This window comes from Stylophora pistillata, chromosome 14, assembly GCF_964205215.1.
Source record: "Stylophora pistillata chromosome 14, jaStyPist1.2, whole genome shotgun sequence".
In the NCBI taxonomy this organism is placed as follows: domain Eukaryota; kingdom Metazoa; phylum Cnidaria; class Anthozoa; order Scleractinia; family Pocilloporidae; genus Stylophora; species Stylophora pistillata.
The window spans coordinates 6942704-6957972 of record NC_142532.1 but is presented as its reverse complement, the minus strand read 5'-3'; the positions used below and the strand labels follow the sequence as shown (position 1 = coordinate 6957972).

The window sequence follows — 15269 nt, the reverse complement described above, 5'->3', positions numbered from 1 at the left end:
TGCATATTTTGGATTTATTTCTATATTTATCATATAGTATATCTTTTTGTTTTGTTTTATTTGAGGGCTACTGGGTCATCAGTTTATTAGTACTGTCGTGTGCCACCCTCATTCAATAAAGTTACTTAGTTACTTACTTACTTCCTTATTGATAACTGAACTGCTCTTGCCGAACACAACAATAACATCATGTTAGGATCATCATTTGTGACCAGTGCTCTGATGACATTACCTGTAATGGTACTACAGCTCTTGAAGTGTGAAGATGTGCCAGTGTAAGAAGATCTACGAGAACTCTGATTCCATTTACATCCATCATCTCTTTCACATTTTTCTGTATCAAGAAATAAATCCAGTTTACACGAAGCAAAACGTAACAGAGACCCTGGATAAAGAGGGAGGACTATACAGGTTTGAAGTAAAACTTTATAATTCATGGCTTGATAACTCTTTGAAAAATACAATGGTATTTTAGTTGGAATCATCATTTTTTCCACTATCAATGCATCCTGTAACATCTAACTCGGCTTTATTTCTAGTCCCATGCCTGCTTCAATTGAGTTATTTCATCTCTCTCTATTTACATTACCTTGTTTTTGATCAGTGCATTCAAAAAGAGTATCAGACGATCCCTCTCCAATCTGTCTGTTGTCTGTAAAAGAAACACCATTCGCCAACGTCAAAACCTCGAAATATAGTAATTTTTTTGAAAAATCAAAAGCTTTCACCAAGTGTAACATATCTTGGAGACTTGTCGACGTAATTCAGTACCATTCAAGTGAAGTAGAATTGCATGGCCGCAAGAATGCTACCAAGAAAACAGTTTTAGATTCTCTTAAATCTTTGACTCCTTGACGTGATTAACATGTAACTTCTCCCTATAATATCCATACATTATTCAGAAAACAGGTAATGAGAATACTCAAACTTATCAGGCAGAAGTTGATGTCTTGATCTAACTCCAAATTCTCGTAACTCACAAATAAGGAATTGTGTAGCAGCTAGAGGGGAGAGTTAAAATCAGATCCTGGGATTTGAAGGGCGAAGCCACTCCCTCGCGATATTTCTTGCAGTTTTAGTTCTTAGAATCTGATACTAAGGAAGGCAATTGAGAGATTTAGCACCGACTTTACGTGAAACGGCAGACGTTAACTTGACCTTTCACGTTCCATGTAAAATAGCATGAACCCTGCTGCTTTAAGCTTCGGGTGAGCTCGCATCATGGTGGATTTTAAGGCGTTCTTGCATGACTTACACGAAATAGTTTTGGTGCCCTTTTTCCGGCAATTACCCTCTACCCTGTGTGAGGAAAAATGAAGAAAATCTTACGTACACAGCAAACGCGAGACAGGTTAATTTCGCGTCGAAACCGTGGCAAAGGGCGACCGGCGAACGTGAAAAAATTTCGGGAAAACCTAGTCACGTGGTCCCTCTTCTTGTTCACGTTTCACGTAAACGCGGCGCTAAATCTCTCTAAAAATCTCTAAGTTCAAGACACTGCGTATTTGTCTTCATTCGCATGACTTATCTGCCAAATAAAGTACTGATATGGCTAGGACGAATAAAGTGCTCGTCACTCCTCGAAGTGAAAGAGCCAATGTGACTACCTTCTCAAGCATTCCGACGATGTATCGCGTGTCATTGAAGGCACCGATTTCATCGTAGCATTTGCTGTACACCTTGGTCATGGCCTGACAAAATGAATGAAGAAGACAAATGGTTTTATCTTGGTTCACAACACTTAATTACGAGAATCATGGTCACAACATTTACATCAATTTTCATCTCAGTTTCCAATGCAACCCAATATTGCAATGCTTTTGCTTGACTACACGTCGTTATTGTCGAGTTGTAAATACCTAAGAAGGAGACAACTCGTACAAAAGTCTCAATCAGTTTAATATTCACCTCGTCATATAAATTGCATTGTTCTACGTAGTTACAAAAACATTTGCCTCGACTTAGAGAGGCACGAAATTCGACTACCTCGGTAAGTTAAATAGGACGCTAAAAATCTTCTAACAGGAGATCAGAAGGACAGAATTACGGAAACAACTCTGACTCGCGACGATTCAGGAAACGACAGGGATTGGAAGACAAACATTGTAAGTATAACTGTTTGTCCTCGAATTAGAGAACATACAAGAGTAACTTTCATTTTCATTGTTACTTCAGTTGACTATAACCATACATATATAATAATTTACAATTTTTTCCGGAACACAACGTTAAAGCAAAGATCAGATATTTCAACTAAAAGTCTCGAAATCTTCTTTTCCTTAGCTACTCTTCAATTTTGCTGGCGTCTCGCACCTTTCAGCTAAAAGTGTCTTTATTGGATTCCAAATTCTTCTGTGTGAGCTGCTAGATGTGAATTCACAAAACAAATACTAGTGTTGTGTATCTACAACCTTATGGCCACCCCTTCTTTGTTGCCCTGTACCAACCACACAAGAAAATTAATCAACATGGTTACCAATCACAAAAAAACAAACTTGACATAAAATATTCTAGAGGAGTGATAAAAGCAAAGATTTAACAAATGCTACAGACCCTGGCCATGGGAGAACACAAATGATGAAGTAACAATTACATTTCAGAACATCTGAATGGTTGAGAAGATGGCACAAGTATTTTAACTAATTACAGAGAATGGTTCTTGTGTGGTTGGTACAGGGCAACAAAGGAGGGGTGGCCATAAGGTTGCAGATGTTTTCATACACGTTAAGGTTTTGCTATTTGGGTTAAAATGACAAAGGATAACACGCTGATAAATGAACCGATTATACGCGAAGCGTATCATTATTACTTACTTGTAAGCACATAGCTTTCATAGCAGGCTTCAGAGTCAGAAGAAATCTGTGGTAAAGATCATTGAAGAACTCCAGCCTGAAAAAAAAAATAATAAAATAACAAGAGAACTTCTTTTAGCTTAGAGCAAACAACTCATTCACATAAATATAGTATGCCCCCAACAGCACCTTTCCCTGGATAACAGCGAACTCTAAAACCAAAAAAACGTCACGAACTGTTACGGGGTGACCTGAAAAATTCTTGTAACTCCATGTTACAGAAACAGGGATAACCTCTGGCAGACATGAGCAACTAGACTTTTAGGACTGAACCATGTATCAGTGTGGTACTTACGAATTATGGATCATAGTTTTTCCTTCCTCTTCTTCGAGAAGCAGTCTGAGGTAGTAGTCTCCAATCTTTATCTCTTCACTGAGACACTCGTATCTCACTTCAAATTCTTGGTGATTCCATGAAATGACATGATTTGATCCAAGATCCTTAGTCATTAACAAATTAGAAAAATATGACCTTTATGATACATTGGGATGTAGTTGAAAGTTACATATACTGAGCAGTATTTTTAAGAGGCGCAGTTTAATTGTCTGCACAAGTGGGTCGGTGGTTGAAAACCAAGTGTGTGACTGCTCAGATGGGAATTACAGAGCAGTTCTTTCATGTGATAATGTTTATTATTAAAAACTGGATCATTGGATAATGCAATTCAAGACTTTTTATTGGATTAGCCATTATGGTATATCAGCCAATATACCATAATCTACAAATATGGTAAGCGTACGCATCAGCTTAAAATCAAAAGGGAGCTAAAAAATCCAGTTTCTTCTTACAAAATAATAATTTCTTGGGGGCGTTTTTAATAAAACAATTATTCCACTCGCGCTTGTTGGATATGAGATGATTATAGCCAACGAGGCGCTACGCGCCTCGTTGGCTCTCTATCATCTCATATCCAACGCGCGCTCGTGGAATAATTGTTAATTATGCGGCACACGGTGGCTCCAACTGTTAAGTCTGTGAACAAAATCCCGGTGCGTGTGACCATTCAAGTGAAAGCCACTAAGTACAACTTTTCTGTGGGACTCCTTATCCTGCACTTCGAGGTGGTAGTGTTACTAGGCAAGCCTTGAAATGGAATCCCCAGGGGCAAACGGAAAAGAGAAAGCCAAAAAAAATTAATAAATAACATCTGGCAGCGACTTATTCGGCGGGCTGAGATGAAGAATTGAGGCCACCCCTGGAACACGCTCGAAATGATAGCCTAGGACACGACAAGGTGGAGAAAGGAAATCGTCACTGGTCCCAGGCCAGGAGAAACTAACGAACAAGATAGTTCTAACTATTAAATCTGCGAATAGTATCCTAGTGTGAGACCATTTAAATGAAATCTACTGAGCAGTGCTTTCATGTAGCAATGTTAACGATGCTGTACAAGATGTCACAGGAGCACGGGGCGAATGAATCTATTGGGCACAGATTTCCCGCACGAAAAACTCCTGCTTTAATTTCCCTGCAGTTTCAGCAGAGCAGCCATTAGGGGAATGCACTGTCAAATATTACAGGTTGCAGTTAATGAGAGCAGGTTGCTCATTTCATAAGCCGCTCGCAGTTAAACTGTTGCAAGCTGGGTGTGCAACGATAAAGGCCAAGCTGTAAGTAGAAAACAGTACTACTACCACTACTCCCAATAGATTTTAGAACATAGCTGGCAGAGTCGCGCAATCAAATTCATTATACGTAAGCGTGCTCAAATCCCGATAGTGCACCCTGATAGCGTCAGCAAATCCGACTTCGCCAGAAATTTTTTTTTCGCGCGAGCGGCCATTGTTAGCGCGGGGAAAAATAATCTATTTCGCGACAATAATGGATACAAACAGAAACTCGGCCTACTAGTCCGAAAACGAAGACAATGTTTCGACCTTTTCCCTTGGGCTAGTGTTCTTAAATGAGGCAGAAAAAGAGAAAAACAAAGGAAAAGGAGACTCGGCATCAACGCCGTCACGATTCACTTCAACTGATATTGTTGTCCGTTTTTCGCGTCGGATTTGATGCACAATTCCACCGGCTATGTTCTAAAACAATTGGTTCATGCTTTCAGCAGTGCACTATCGAGTTATGGAGCACGTGGGAAGTTTGGAGAGCACTCAAGAAGCTAGGGTTGCCCTCGGCTATCGCCTCGGGCAACTCTTACGCTTCTTTTGTGCTCTCCAGACTTCCCGCGTGCTCCATAACTCGATAGTGCACGCTAAAGCATGAAGCAATTGTTAAAGATACGCTATCACTAAGAAATTGGAGACTCCTAGAAAAATCCTGTCGTGGACTGCATCATGGAGTGCACCTTTTCTACCTATTGTGATCACTGACTCTTAAGATATTTCACGTAATTATTAATAAGATGACCAAGAATTAAATGGGTAGTGCACCTTGTCAACAGCAAATGCTCTCATCTCTGCCTCTAGCGCTTCTCTCAATTCTTCTCTTGTCTGAAAGAAACACATTCAAACAACAGCAATTACAAATCAGTCACAAAACCAACCAGTTGAAGCAGATAAGAAAAGAAATTTAAATCATTGTGTTCAGAACTCACCTTGTAGTTCCAGATGAGATTAGGCATGGAATGGTCTAGATTGAACCTATGGAAAGAAATTTACGGTTCTTTAGATATTTAAAATATTTTGAAAAGATTATGTGTGAACCATTACTCAGTGTCATGGAAGTCTCATTTGTGCATCCTGAAAGGTTACATGACAGTGATACCATTCAAATATGCTTTTCTTCCCAGTGGAGAAAAAAAGTTGTATTTGCAAATGCTCTCATTGTTCTGTGTTTCATAATGATGCAACTCTCAGGAGCTTTCCTGCATTAGCAATCCTTTATCTTCTGCTAGCTTCACAATATAAAGGAATACAACTCTGTGCAACGCAAATGTTACCTTAGAATTATTGCGACAAGAGTGCAGCTTTTTAGTGGGGTTTCATGGGTTTCAACCAATCTCCTATCTTAAGCAACCTTGTGAATTAAAAAAGGTTATCACTTCTTACTTGTAATAGAAAAGTTCCCAGTTTGCATCACTCTTTATTCTTTGCCTTCTCTTCCTTAATATTACAGGTTTCTGGTTTGTCTGCGGAGAAATGTTATGTAAACATTGCACGAACGTGTAACGAAGAACAATGTTATAGAACCAGCACAAGTAACAAATTTTTGCACTCGATTATGGCAGATTGCGATTTGCAGAGAAGGGGTTGGGAAAAACAGGATGGCCATGGCTAGCTGGACATTGTTCAGGTTCTTGATGAAAAGGAGGCAGAGAGGTGAAAACGAGAAACAAGTCTTTGAGTGAACAGTCCTCTTGCTGCTCCACCGCTAGCTATGCAAGCTAAGAAGGCCTTGGTGCAAGTAGACGACATACAAGTTGCACATGGAAGTGACTTGGATTGCTACTACCTCATCTACACACTTACAGTACACGTGCCTCTCAATGAAATACTTGATAATTATATCTCAGGTAGCTATTCCCTTTTCACAGCGTGGTGGAGCCCTGACCATTAATTGACTACACATGCTATATGCAATTTTGTCACCCATACCAGTTTTAAATATTTCGAGCTTTCTGCAGCCATCTAACAGTCACTTCATTAGCTTTTTTTTTTGTCCATACTATAATAATAATTCCTTTTTGCTTTTCAACTAGGTTCTTTATATCTTATCACCAGGACGTAACCAGGCAACAATTCCTAGATATACTAACAAAACTTTTAATCTGAATCTAAATCTTACTTCTTTTGACTTCAATCCCATTTTCGTTCTCCAGTGAGTGAGCACAACATCCAGTTGCGCAAGATACTGATGTTTCTTGGGTTTAGAAGAATCCTAAAACAGCAATTTCAAACAAGAAAACATTTTATACACATAAAAACTCCCCAAGTTCTGATCCTAAGAGTGTACAAGGCACCTGTCCCTCAATAACTTCCAGCAGTACATGGCTAAGCTCAGAGCGAAAAATTGTGTTGTAAAGTAGCATAATGTTTGACTGTGATTAAGTCTTCTTTGTTTTGCTGCACGCTCATGACAAAATGAATTTAACATCTTTTTTTGGTACCTTATCAGAGCTTGGACAATGTCAGAACTCAAACCTAGATTCTCATATTGGTATAAAAACATTTCTCGTATTTACCTCTGCAAGTTTGACATTGTCTCGGACATGCAGCTTATCTGATTCTACTTCTGGGACCTGTATTTAAAAGAATGATGGTAACATTAAATTGCAAATTTCATTCACTCTTTCAAACTGTCTCAAACAAAGCAATCACCCCACAAAAATCTCCAAACACTGACAGAAACGTTATTTCAATTTATTATTCAACTGTGCTTCGCAGAGTACAAATAACGCCCAAGACGAGTACAAATACCACGCGATATTCGTACTTCAGAAATATCCACGAAATTCGCCCGCACTGAAATAACAATTTGGCGTCTTGGATAATAAATCTCTTATTAGACGTTTTGTTATGTACTATCGCTGAGCAGTTTTACTCGTTATTTGTATTTTGACTCGCCCTACCGGCTCGTCCAAATACAGCACAACTTGTAAAAATACTTAGCGATACTACACAACAAAACGTCTAATACGATATATATATTACAAATATCTAAAACTAAAACTTAGTTCTTATTAACCGAGCGGGAGGTCTGTATGGGAGAATCTTGACCGAGGTCGCCAGCACAGACCGAACGCAGTGAGGTCTGTACTAACGACCGAGGTCAAGATTCTCCCATACAGACCGACCTAGCTCGGTTAATAAGATGTTTATTACGTGGCTGTGACTTATATGCCAATTTTTATATTCTTTGTACCTTTTTTTTTTCTAGACCGGTCTAGATGCTGGTCTAGATGGGAAAATCTAGACCGCTTTCAATATTGATTTCAGCCAATCAAATTCATGAATTCGGTAGTTACCAGTCCTTGTGAGACACAGCCATATAATAAAATACAATATATGATAAAGTATCCTAACCTTCTCCTCTGATTCTAGATAGTTCATGAGACCTGCAGGCTAAAATAGACACAAACAAAATCACACTTACAAAGAATCTTGTCAATGACGCCTTTTGTACATGAAGTACAATTTACATACAGTGCACAGTTATTTGTGACACACGATCCATCTTGGGGAACCAAGGTATACGATAATTGATATATGTGTTGACAGAAGCAAGTTGGGTCCTGTTATACACCGAATGCAAACATGGCGTCCAATTTGAATTGCCATTGTTCTGGACTCACTAGCCTCGCCTTCACGTGGAAACACAAAAGGATTATTACATGTGTGAGAGGCTAGTGAGTCCAGAACAATGGCAACTCAAATTGGTCGCCATATTTGCATTCGGTGTATAGCCTGCAGTAAAGACATCTTATAAGGATGAGTCAGCGTTAGAAGGGGGAGGGGGAGGGGGAGACCCTGTTTGTTTTAGAGTTAGAGTGGATGGTGGGGGGTAGGGCAGGGGGCAGGGAATAATGAGATTTTTATTGTCCTACTCTATCCCTTCTTTTCTTTTTGACCATTGCTCCCACCCCCTTGGTACAAATTTATTTCTCTTCCCCGGCCTTCCACAACTAGGCCAATGATAGCCGGCTCCCAGACTAAATTACAGTAGAAGCAAAACTCTAACCATGATCCTCTTCAGGAGTCCCATTGCAGTGGGATGACCAGTTACCCACAAGGTTACCAAGTGTCTGCTGAGCTGTCTGTAGACAAAATCACCCAATTACTCACCAGAAGAAAAAAAGTTTGTACAGTCCTGATAAAATTAAATACTGATTTTATAATTCATCCTTACTCAACAGCAGGGATTTCTAAAAAAGAATAATAATAAAAAAAAACTTAACAATAACATTGGTGCTGGATAATAAAATATACAGCATCAACGTTATCATTGAGTTAATTTTTTTGATATGGGCAGTCTCTGCATTGAACGATCTGGATACAGTTTCTGGTAAAGATATATCTGTATTGCTTTCATGGAAAAGATACATGTAAATCACTCTCACAGCCCTATTCTACAAGAGCTCAAATGCGTGTCGGCCAACTGTCAGGGAAAGTAAATTAAATGCTACGGAGTTCACTGTCATTCTCCGAATGGGTTAATTAAAAAAAAAAAATTAAATTTTTTAATAGCTAACACAATTACTGGTAACCCAGTAGTTTACATTGTGGGCTATAACCAAATAATTCAAATTGAACATAACATTGTCAAGAATCTCAACTGGCCGGAGGCAAACCAGTTGGCTATTTACAAGCATGGCCGAGGATTTGAACTTGGAGCCACCGTGAAACAAATTCAGGTAGTGGTCAGGGCGGGACTCTAACCCGGGAGCGACGGATTGCGAGTCCGACACGCTGACCACTCAGCCATGCTGCTGAAACTTGGAGAGGCTCCAATTACTTTGTAATTTTTGTAATTTTTAACCTTTAACCATTACATACTGGTATAAGACAACCAGTAGAATTGACTTAAAACTACTTTTTAGATGCATCATGTAAACAAAAAATTAATAAACAACTGTACGCTAAAAAGTCCCATTCTAAAACAATGTGATTACAACATACATGTGGCAGAAACACATGAAGCAGATACACTTTCTCAAAGACTCACATGCACCTGTACTGATACTTTTGTCAGCAAACTTGTTTTCAGAAGAACATAATTATTTAAATTACTGGTATGTTACTAATCTTTAATGATTAGCACCTCATCCAGGGGGGGGGGGAAGGGAAATAGTAATAATACTTGTTGCTTCATACTATGGAAACTGGTATAAGGCCCCTTGGCTTGAGCACAGGCCCTATGTTACTTACCAATATTATACAAAAGATATTTAACAACAGCATTTTCTTCGAATTAAGTTACAGTACATCTGTAACTGCGCTAGTTGTTGTTGTTGTTTTTCAAGGTCATTGACATAATTATGTTGCAAACAGCATACAATAGTTTAGCTTTCTTAGAATTAGCAAAGAATTTTGTACCAGGAACGTGGAACTAGTGTAGCTATTGGTTAGAGGATTCCAGCACGAAAAAACCCCATCTTAATATTCTTACAGTTTCAACAGAAGAATCATGCATGGGACTACCCTGTCAAACATTACAGGTTTGCATCAGTTGCAATTACTGCTGGTTATTGCATATAAACTGTATAATTATAATCTTTACAAAGATTGAGAGAGACAGGAAAATTTGAGATTACTCATCGAAAACAGAAATAGGCACGTATGTATCATAGGTTGCAAAGAAATTGTGAGATGCAAGAAAAAATCTGAGTCCCACCAAAGATACAAACATCAGAATTTCAATCACTACCATGGTCTACACAGAACTCATTGGTGAGCTATTGCGCATTGCAAACTGAAAAATTATTTGTAGATAACTTTTCACATATACCTATAAACCTACTGCATGTGAGATGCGGGTGGGTAACCTTGCAATGGACTGGCATCCCATCCATATACTCCTGCTGGATGGGAAACTTGGCTCGAGTAAAGACTTACCTACCTGCCTACATATGTTTATTAAGTTATTAAATTAAATTATGTTATAACATGGCCTGGGACCTGTTTCCCAAAAGTCCTAATAAATTAACAGGCTTGAGGCTATATCTTTTAATCAAAATTTAAAGAACAGAGAAGCAGGTTCTGGCTCCCTGACCAATCCATTTTGTTTCTTCAGCTGATAGTTTTATTGCATAATTCTCAAAACTTTTGAAACCCTCGTCTTGAATGAAAACAGAACAGCTTTACAGGCCCGTTAAATTACTGGGACCTTCAAGAAACAGGGCCCAGGCTCACTGAGGAGTTCTTGAAGCTCAGCAGTAGAGCATCAGTTATTCTGATAATGACATTGGAAAGTCTAAGTTCTGAATCTTTTTGGAAGACTCAACAATTTTTTCTCTGGCTGACTCTCACAACAAATGAAAACCACCTTTGTTTGCATAATTTTATCTCACCTGTTTGTGAGTAGTCTATTGTCTGTGCTTTGAGTGTACATGGCAGTATGGAGATGTCTAGGAAGGGCTCCTTCTGCCAAAGCAAGATCCTGCATTTTTGCTGCAATCTCAGAATCTCCTTCCTGTAGAATACAAGTTAAAAAAAAATGATACCTTGATCTTCAAGTCGAATAAATTTTTATTTCTAACCGTTTTACTGCATCACCACAGTAAGGTAGGACTAGAATGGAACATATGCAAACCATACGAGTAGTCCACCCAATAAATCCCACCCATCTCACCACTGGGGAGGACATCCATCACACAGTAATCTCATGCGTGGGAAATTAACGTCTCCTGCCCCTAACCCTGTAGGTGACAGGACCTTCATTTATTCATATCTATTCAAGAAGACTTGAATATCTAACCATTACTTGATGCTATAGAAAGGTAGCATTATTCTTCTCAATTATTTTAAGACCTTGAGTCTTGGTCTGGCCGGGGCCAAGTCAGATAACTGGGGCAAGTCAGATAACTGGGCCAAGCCAGATAACTGGGCCAAGCCAGATAACTGGGCCAAGTCAGATAACTGGGCCAAGTCAGATAACTGGGCCAAGTCAGATAACTGGGCCAAGTCAGATAACTGGGCCAAGTCAGATAACTGGGCCAAGTCAGATAACTGGGCCAAGTCAGATAACTGGGCCAAGTCAGATAACTGGGCCAAGTCAGATAACTGGGCCAAGTCAGATAACTGGGTCAAGTCAGATAACTGGGCCAAGTCAGATAACTGGGGGGGGGGGGGGAAGTAGATGTGTACGTATGTGCAGTATGTCTACACTCCCCCATTAGGGCTTTTGGTGGGAGTTTAAAAATCCCAACTTGCAGGAGGTAGACCAGTTGGCTATAATAATAATTTATACAAAACACAGCCAAGGACTTTAACTCAGAACAACCAAACAACCAAAAACAAATCCAGTGGGTAGCAAGGAGGAGGGCTTGAACCCCAGACCACCAGATTACAAGCCTAAACACTCAGCCACACTGCCTACTTGACCCTACTTGATTATTTTCTGGAGAATTAATTTTGTTTAAATCAAGAGAAGTTATTTCATGATAATCAATTATTGGAATTGCAGACTAGGTAAACTTTTTCATATGTTTCCTTCTTACATATCATATTTGAGCTAGATCACACTATTCTCCACTTACATGTACAAAGCTTTTCCAGCTGTAAAATTAATGTGAGTGCAACAGACTTTAGTGGCCCACATACAGGAGATCATTTTCCTCAAAGTTTCACCTAGGGACCTCTTTGATGAACTTTTAAACTCTACAAAAGTTTTAACACTCACCTCAATAACAGCTTTCATAACCATGCCAGCTCCTTTGACAATTGCCATAGATGGATGCTGATTGGAGACAAAAGAATAAAAATCATTTTGTTTATCCAGTTACACCCACTAGTATACACGTTCTCTATGCTGTTCTCTAAACATTCCCTAAGATGCTTACAAGGAGGAATAACAATAAAGAACTTCTTAACTTTTGGGATCATTTCCTATATTAGGGACCTTGAGCAAACCTCTACGGCAATGGTAATGAGGACATGAAAAACAAAAGATCTAGGTGGTAGAACAATAGCTCAGCACAGGTATTTTAAAACTTTGTACATTTATTAGCCATCCTTTGCAAAACAACAACGTGAAATCACCAAAAATTTCTGTCATCTGCGAACAGAAACCACACTGGCAAATTAATTTAATTTCCATTTGGAACTCAATGCTACTTTTATAGGTTATGCTGAAGTTGAGGTGTGGTACCATATGAGATGGTAAACACATGTAACCATTTTCAAAATTCGAACTGAAAGTAAAAATTCATTTTTCAATCAACGTCTTCCCTGACGTTACCGTCCTGACTGCTTAAGGTGGATATTATCGTGACCATAATGTTTGATTCTGGGTGATACTGCTTGGAGAAAGTAGACGCTTACACATCACAGCTCCTACTACCAGAGGTTGAAGGGTTAAACAGTTTTTTGCTAATCTAAGATAGCGGCATCATTGATCAAAATTTCGAGGTACATGGATCACAGCCCATGGCCCTTAATTCTGGCAAGGAGAAAAGACTATCATTATGGTAATGTACATGCAATATACTGCACAATGCATCCTTATTTTATATAATTTTCACTTGTACCTGCTGTGCACACATTAACAAAAAGGCAGCTAATATTATGAGAAGATGTTCACCAGACATATCTTGAAAGCATAATTGTGTCATAAAAAAGCCAGTAACCTTCCCTTTCAACCATTCCACTCTCAAGATCTCCTTGGCAGTTCTCCTTACTCTCACAAACACTTCTTATAACGTTACTTCAAATAATTTGGTATTGGATCAACTGGTAATTCCCAAATCAATATTTTTCTTTATTCTCATCACTTGTCTGCTTGATATCATACTGATATTGTACGGAGCAGTTCTATCTTGGTCGCTCATGGAAGTCGAGGGTTTAATACATTTTCATTATCTCCTTGATACATAAGAACAGTGTCTAAAGCTCCACTGGAAATTGATCTAATAACAAGATCAATTTCATTAGACTCATGATAAATCCCTGTGGAGGTGTGGTAGCCTCATGGTTGGTGCGCTCGACTCCGGATCGAGTGGTCCGGGTTCGAGCCCTGGCCGGGACATTGTGTTGTGTTCTTAGGCAAGACACTTTACTCTCACAGTGCCTCTCTTCATCCAGGTGTTTAAATGGGTACCAGCAATTTAATGCTGGGGGTAACACTGCGATGGACTGGCATCCCATCCAGGGGGGAGTAGAAATACTCCTAGTCGCTTCATGCTACAGAAACCCGAGTTAAGCACCGGCCTAATGGGCCACTAGGCTCGTAAACAGACTTTACCTTACCATGATAAATCACATGCCATAAAATACCCCTTTCAAGAATATTAAAGCCTTGTCTTAGCCCTCCCTCCCCAGCTCACCTTTCTTTCCAAAAGCAGATGTTACCTCTAACATTGAATGCATTAAACTCTACATGAACACACCTGAAATAGCCTAAAAATATTGCGCCCAAGATCTGCGACCATTTCTAGCAAAGTGTCAAACTGTGTTCCTTCTGTGGTTTCACTGAAAGTAAAAATAAAAACAGTAGGGAGATTAATCTAATAAGTAATCCTTAAATGTCTATATTACGGGTAGAAATAATACTGCCATCCACTGATTTTTTACTGTTGCAGTACCTGTATGGTGGACACAGTGCAAATGTTAGGAAGTCAAGAAGTGAACTAACAACAAGAGCCCCAGTGCTTCTATTCTGAAAGAGAAATAAAACAATTAGGTTGAAAATGATGCTACCATTGCATTGTGGGACTAGAAGTGCTACTTCCCTCCCCTGGATATGATGCCAGTCTATCCTAGTCATCAGACTCCCTTGAAAATTTGGCAGTGCCCATTTTAAACTTCTGGGTGAAGAGAGGCACTTATCACAGTAATTTTCATAGCATGATTATCTTCCCCCCTCCCCCCCTGGACGGGATGCTCAGGGTTCTTGCACTATTTCAGGAACCTAATTCAAGGACTTTTAAGGACTTTTTAGGTCATTTTCAAGGACCTTGGCTCTCAACTTCAAGGACCTTTAGCATTAAATAGGAGTTAATAGAAATAAAAAACATTGCTTAAAAGTGACAGATTAAAGTCCAATGAGTGCGACTTCAAAGCATGCACATCAGAGTGATCATCGGCTAGGTAACCAAGGTTACTTTCAATGCACCAATCAGGTACAAAATATGTAAAAATCACGTAACAAACATCATAATCGGATGTGGGATTTGGAAGGAAAACTTGTTTTCATGATTGATTTCTTGTGATAGAAACTTACACTTTCAACACTGAAAACAAAAGAAAACTTCGACTTTGATTCATCTCCACTTATTTTCAAGGACTTTTCAGAAATTTCAAAATACCTGAGTCTAAATTTAAGGGTTTTCAAGTCCTTAATCGAAAACAAAAAACTAAATTTGAGGATTTTCAAGGACTTTCAGTCAAGGAGTGCAGGAACCTTGGATGCTAGTCCATCACAAGGTTACCTTCCGGCATTTCACAGGCTTCCCTGACAATTTGCCAGAACCTATTTAGATTCTTGGGAAGAGAGAGGCCCTAGCCCAGACCTTTCAACCCAGAGACATGAGATGTCTCCCACACATAAATTCTTATGAAAAGTTTACAGCACTTACTACATGTGTAGTGAAGATATCTAACAGTGTGCCAAGGAATTTCCTGGATGACACAAGTGAAGACTTATTCATCTGTTCTTGTCTGAGGTCATAATTATCATGCATGGGCTGTAAAAACATAAAATGAAAACGTTATCATAATTCGTCATGAAAAGACATATGGAACAAAGTGTGATCGTTGCAGTTATGAACACTGGTAGTGCAAACAAATAAAAACAAGTAGAACAAAAAAAGC

General features: G+C 39.1%; 1 protein-coding gene across 2 annotated transcripts in view; it reads right to left on the bottom strand.

The window, feature by feature from the left end:
* The window catches only part of LOC111332357 (dnaJ homolog subfamily C member 13), a 63355-nt gene that overhangs the window by 29526 nt on the left and 18560 nt on the right, over window positions 1-15269 (bottom strand). For both annotated transcript variants that reach the window (XM_088745967.1, XM_088745966.1), the window contains exons 20-36: window positions 15035-15142; window positions 14042-14115; window positions 13847-13928; window positions 12142-12198; window positions 10811-10932; window positions 8482-8557; window positions 7827-7865; window positions 6986-7042; window positions 6589-6681; window positions 5853-5932; window positions 5399-5444; window positions 5235-5294; window positions 3148-3293; window positions 2814-2889; window positions 1608-1691; window positions 590-652; window positions 233-334 (exon numbers count right to left, since the gene is read on the bottom strand). In XM_088745967.1, coding sequence (XP_088602093.1) covers window positions 233-334; window positions 590-652; window positions 1608-1691; window positions 2814-2889; window positions 3148-3293; window positions 5235-5294; window positions 5399-5444; window positions 5853-5932; window positions 6589-6681; window positions 6986-7042; window positions 7827-7865; window positions 8482-8557; window positions 10811-10932; window positions 12142-12198; window positions 13847-13928; window positions 14042-14115; window positions 15035-15142 — 1365 coding nt within the window. The remainder of the gene's footprint in view (window positions 1-232; window positions 335-589; window positions 653-1607; window positions 1692-2813; window positions 2890-3147; window positions 3294-5234; window positions 5295-5398; window positions 5445-5852; window positions 5933-6588; window positions 6682-6985; window positions 7043-7826; window positions 7866-8481; window positions 8558-10810; window positions 10933-12141; window positions 12199-13846; window positions 13929-14041; window positions 14116-15034; window positions 15143-15269) is intronic.